The sequence below is a fragment of the Sycon ciliatum genome, chromosome 13, assembly GCF_964019385.1.
Source record: "Sycon ciliatum chromosome 13, ocSycCili1.1, whole genome shotgun sequence".
Taxonomy (NCBI): Eukaryota; Metazoa; Porifera; class Calcarea; order Leucosolenida; family Sycettidae; genus Sycon; species Sycon ciliatum.
Genome location: NC_088655.1, coordinates 14,638,084 through 14,643,618, shown reverse-complemented (window position 1 = coordinate 14,643,618; position 5,535 = coordinate 14,638,084). Strand labels below are relative to the sequence as shown.

General features: G+C 50.5%; 1 protein-coding gene across 1 annotated transcript; it reads left to right on the top strand.

Moving 5' to 3' along the window:
- The first annotated feature begins 3,996 nt into the window (after positions 1 to 3,996).
- Positions 3,997 to 5,082, top strand: LOC135829198 (galaxin-like). Its single transcript, XM_065341605.1, has one exon. The coding sequence runs from the start codon at positions 3,997 to 3,999 to the stop codon at positions 5,080 to 5,082; it is 1,086 nt and encodes a 361-aa protein (XP_065197677.1).
- The last annotated feature ends 453 nt before the right edge of the window (positions 5,083 to 5,535 follow it).

Sequence of the window (5,535 nt, the reverse complement as noted above, 5' to 3'; positions counted from 1 at the left end):
GTGCGCGTGTGGGTATGTGTGTGCGTGTGTGTGTGTGTATGTGGGTATGTGTGTGTGTGTGGGGGGGGGGTATGTGTGTGCGTGTGTGTGTGTATGTGTGTGTGTGTGTGCGTGTGCGTGTGTTTTTCGGTGATGGGCTTTCCAAAGCAAAGGTCCAAAGGCAAAGGTGAGCGCGCGCGCGCGCGCGCGTGTGTGTGTTTGTGTTTTGCAGTGTGGGAAGGTGGCAGTGGCATTCCGTCATACTCCTCCCAGCGTACTTATACACGGACTGTTTCACTTCACTACTCGCTAGGAGTTAGTTGAACTAGTAGTAGTAGGAACACCACACTACTTTGTCGACATCGACGCAAGCCGTTACGTGCAGAACTGCGAAGACCTCTAGCACTCAAATTATATGGCATAACTGTCAGTGTCACGCCACGTTAGGCGGTGTCCATATCGCAAACTATTTGAGTCTATACCAACACTGCCGCTCAATAGAGGCGAAAGCAATGTTAGCTATTATTATACCGACACACATGCACCTGCATCGTGCATACCTTTGTCTGTCGTTCTGAGTCTTGCTAGTAGCGCCATACGCTACTATGCGTAACGTCTTTTGAACTAAGCTGTTGCGACCGTAGGCGGTAATTGTAGAAGGTTAACTAATAATTATTTGCGTGTGTGTGTGTGTGTGTGTGTGTGTGTGTGTGTGCGTGTGTGTATTGTGGGCAAAGGTTGCTGCTCCAAATGCTGGTCAGCGGCTCTCGCGCTTCCTGCCTTTCAAGTGTCAGTCAGTTGGCAGGAAGCGCGAGCTCCAACGTTTGGAGCTGCCACCGTCTATTGCATAACTACGGGAATGATTATTGGTACTCAATCTCCCCATGAAGAGTGCCAAGGTCAGTATTGGGTCACCGTCACCGAGCCACATCGCCACATCCTTATCGGTATGCTTTTGTCAGCTTGTGACAACCAGCTAAATACGGCCGAGTTCAGCATTGCCAGCGTGGTGCCAGCGCTAGCGGTCAACTGACTAGACCGCCGCTGCAGGGTGTCAGAGTGTAGACGTTAGACAGTACTGCGAAGGGGCATGCGTTACGGTGACTGCAGGAAGGCTGAGGTGTCTGCCTCCTTTTCAATGCTTCGCTGGTACCAATACAGAAATCCCTACATCATCGCCAACGCAAGTGATCTCTTTGCTGCAATTTTTATAATCTCAAGTTTTACACACAAAAGAACCTTGACTACCTACCGCTCACAGTGCTCAATACATGGCGTGCAGAGCTTAGTACAAACGAAAATCCGGTGGAACAAAAAGGTGATTTTTAAAAATGTCTCTGCTCACGAGTTTCATGCTGAAAAGCAGTGATCAGCTCAACTTTAAGAAATGTTTCACAAAGTGTAAAGTAGCAGTCGTCTGATGATTGCAGTAGCATGAAACTGTAGAAATATTAGATTTTCTTCTCCAGTAGAATTCTCCGGCTTGTTTCTCCTTCCTCTAGCGGAAACAACAAGAGTTTAGCCATCAGCAAGCCAAGAAGAAAACACTTGCTGAACTCTGATTGACAGACTGAGGGCGGTTTTGAGCTACGACGAATCCAAACTGGCCGTCTTTCTATTTCTCGTTTAACTATACAGTGTAATAGGTGCAGAGTGATATCGCGAGGCACACGTCAGACAGCACAACCTGCACTCAACCACTCAGTAATACAGTCATGCACTGCCACCTGACCATCATTCTACACACTACCTAACTATCACACACTATCTAACTGCACTGAAGAGCGTTAAAAGTTGCACATACCGTGCATGATGACAATACGCACATTTGTAGGTGATAACTACCTACACTATTGATACAGGATACAAATCTGTTGCACTTGCATACACGATTGTTTGACGTAATATGCCAGTTTAGCAATGAGTGTACCTGTGTGCCAGTGTATCACTATCAGTGTAACAGTTTACCAGTGTATCAAAACTGTGCAGAGGCTGGGTGGTTCCTCATTTCTTTAGGTCATTTGGCTGATGCGAAGGCTAGCCAGGCTTGCTTGGTGATGTCAACGCGAACAAGCTGGGTGGTCAAGATAGGTGCTTGGGAATCGCATTGTTGCTGGTTCAACTCCTGCTGAAACAGTTTAAAAACTCGTTGCGCACATACGCTCAGTCTGCCCGATTGCAACCCCAGCGAGTAGGCGTATTCAGTAGATCTTCACAAACTAACGGTTACTTCGAGACAAGAGAGGAAGGAAGGTATGAAGGTGCGCTGAGCGATCACGTCACGTTTTCTCTCCTTCTCGCTGTTGGAAATAGAATACACGGAGGTAACACTGCGTTGCTTGTAGCCATTCTTTAAAGGTACCTGTACGCCTGGATGCAACATCCAATGACCCTACCAAAGCTGGCTACCGGCGGATACGCACCTGCTCGATGGCACTTCCAACTATGTTACTGCGGCCATGTTATCGATACTGTGGAACTAACTTTCTTGCTGTACAACAATGGATTAACACCAACACAGGTCGTGGTCATATTGTGCAGCAAGTCTAGTGATCGTCGTACCTCATCTGCACTCTGCAACTAGTGCACCATATCACCAACAAAATTGCAACCGATCAGTGCCGCTGCTGAGGCAATGCCAAGGCATGATGCTCGCAATACAAAGACTAAGTGCATGGACACACTCATGTAATGTATTTAGAACTACGTGACACCAGCCAGCACGAGACAAGGGCTGCGACGCATACTCCTAATCACGCCGCGCGCGTGCACTGCCACAGCTTGAACCTGACCCCCGACGGCGATCGAAACTGAAAGGAAATAGCGACGGCACAACGGAAACCGAAGCAGGCCGCACGACGGCGGCCTACGAACATCATGAGAACAGGGTGGATCTACTCTGTGATCCTGCAAGGCTGCTGCCCTAACTCACTGAGTCTCTGCTGACTGCCTAACATTATGTGTACTGCTGCAAGGTCATCCTGACAGGCGGGCATCGCTGCAAGACACCACACATGCTGCGTGCGCTTGTTGCGAACTGGAGCAGGCTGAGGATTGGATTGCACCAGGCTGCTCCTCGGGTTCTCTGCGTTTATCTCCAGTCACCAGTGGTCACAGCCAGTCAATCTGCACCGTACTGATGATCTCGGCAGAGACCATACCTAGAACTCAGCCATACCTAGAGCGCAGCCATGCCTAGGACCGACATGATGTTCATCATTGATGTTCTAGTATCACTGAGTACCACGGACATTGGGCGACGACTACAATCGTGGTCATGGGCTAGCTGGAGCGACCTTGCCACTATCTGCTAACAATCACATATGCACATGCACACAGATTGTTCGCACCACCAACAAGCGGAAGCCGCCGGTGCGCGCTCAGCTCCAAGCAGCAACCCCAACACTACACTCTACAGGGCTGGCTGGCTGGCTGACTGGTAGATCTACGGGTTGACGCAGGACATGACGAGAGTACAAACATCGGGTTACACCCACACCGTCCAGGTAGTTGTTTCTGTGAGTGGTGAAGCGAACTTGCACTCTCTCCACCTCTCTTCCTTGCCTTAGGTCGTGCCTTCTTTCTCAGCAACCTTCTCTTTTCTCCGGAGGCGCATAAAGCCACGTTGCATTTCGTTAAGACTCGGCCCCAGGTTCGGATATCCTTTTCCCGTTGCCTATAGCGAAGGTAACTTCCACACCCCAAGCGAAGTTCTATTCAGCCCTTCCCAGCCTAGTGCTCTCCGTGTTATTGTTCTCTACTCGGCCGGTTTGCTTCCCTGAGGATTTCCTCGCCCGACCCGCTGCTGATAATTCTCCACCCATCCTGTTATTGCTGACGGCATCGACCAACTTCGGGTACTGTAGCCAGAGGACAGACGTGTGCATTTTCTACCATATTCGGTTTGTCCCTGTTCATCAATACAGAGTGCTGTGCATCGTGTGCTGCATCCGTCACGTTCCATTCTCTCCACACAATCAATCATAACGACAGGGTCCCATACTCAACACTCGCAGAATGTGTGCCACTTCGTCCTACCGCAGCGCCTCCCAGTCGATGGCAATGCGGCTAACAGTGTATATCGCCGTAAGTCTAGCACTGTGCAGCCTGCCCGCTATCTGTCAAGCTACTAGTAACAAGTACGCTGATGATGGCAAACCAGATGATAACCACTTCCATCATATCCGTCACAAACGCGCCGTAATGTCCCTGTGTGCCGGGCAGGAATACAACACGTCCAAACAGCGTTGTTGCGAGGGATCCATCGTTAACATTCCGGCCTCATTGAAGGACTCGTCCGTAGTGGACATCACACGCTATGCGTGGTGCTGTGCCTCATCAGCATACGATATTCGCACGTCGTTGTGTTGTGCTGGCTCACTACGTTCCGATGTGGTGAGCTGGGCGGAGAGAAGGCATCACCGCTGCTGTGCCAGTGACGTCATTGACATTAGGAAGGATTTCTGCTGCGGCGCCGCCGCCAAGCCTCTCGGTACTGTGCCCCGGAGCAATGCTCAATGTTGCGCTGGCAGCGTGTTCAACAACAACATCACGGGATGCTGTGCTGGTATCGAATTCGACAAGGCCACACAGCTCTGCTGCGAGGGCGGCATCACGTCTGCGGGAGGTGTAGACACGCACATGTGCTGCGGCGCTACCAGCTACGCCCTGGCCGAAATCGAGGCCCAAAACATGCTCTGCTGTGATGGGCAGGTGCTTGAGAATGCCGGCGGACTCGGCTGTTGCGGCGGCGCCACCTATGACAAAGTGGAAATGGGATGCTGCGCTAATGAAATCTATGAGAAGCAGATGGATTCGTGCTGCGACGGTGCTCTCCGCCCTGGCTTTCCCGAGGCGGAGTACGAGTGCTGTGCGTATGGTATGGCCTCGATAGCGGCAGAGAAGATGTGCTGCGACCGGACCATTGTCCGCGGACGGCCAGAGCTTGGTCATGCGTGCTGTGAGAGGGAAAGCTACAAGGAAGGGGCGCAAGTCTGCTGCGGACCGGCAGGAAAGAAGCAAGTCTTGTTCGGATCTGACTGCATAACTGCAGCATCTGAAAGATCTCAACACCCAGACCCCAAACTCGTTTTCCTATGGTAGAAGAAATGAACGAAACCAGCATCATCCAGCAACCATCATCTCTATTATTGCCATTGGGTTTCCAGGATTCCACAAGCCGATCGCCACGAAGCCAGTGCGTGCTATGGACATGTATGTACAAGTGTGACGTAGATGTAGTTTATCAAGGGCTTCACCAAAGAATAGGAGTCCATGCCTGCTTGTGTCATATGCTAGCGAAGGTGATGTTCGTGTTCATGCAGTTCACACATGTACATATACATTCCTTTGATTATGCTTTCATTTCACACCACAATTTGATCTCCATATAAGTAATTTGCGTGTGCACCCTGAAAACTGTGATGACCACTACATGTCCCCATAGCGCAGTTTACAACCACACTTTCCCCAGAATTAATCTATTACCCCCCTCCCCCCCAAAGGCTGCTTACCCGTCTGAATTTCACCCTCAACCACTAGCTATCCGAGTATAAT

Excerpts from the sequence above, each read along its gene's own strand:
- LOC135829198 (XM_065341605.1), top strand. The coding sequence starts at position 3,997 with ATGTGTGCCACTTCGTCCTACCGCAGCGCCTCCCAGTCGATGGCAATG.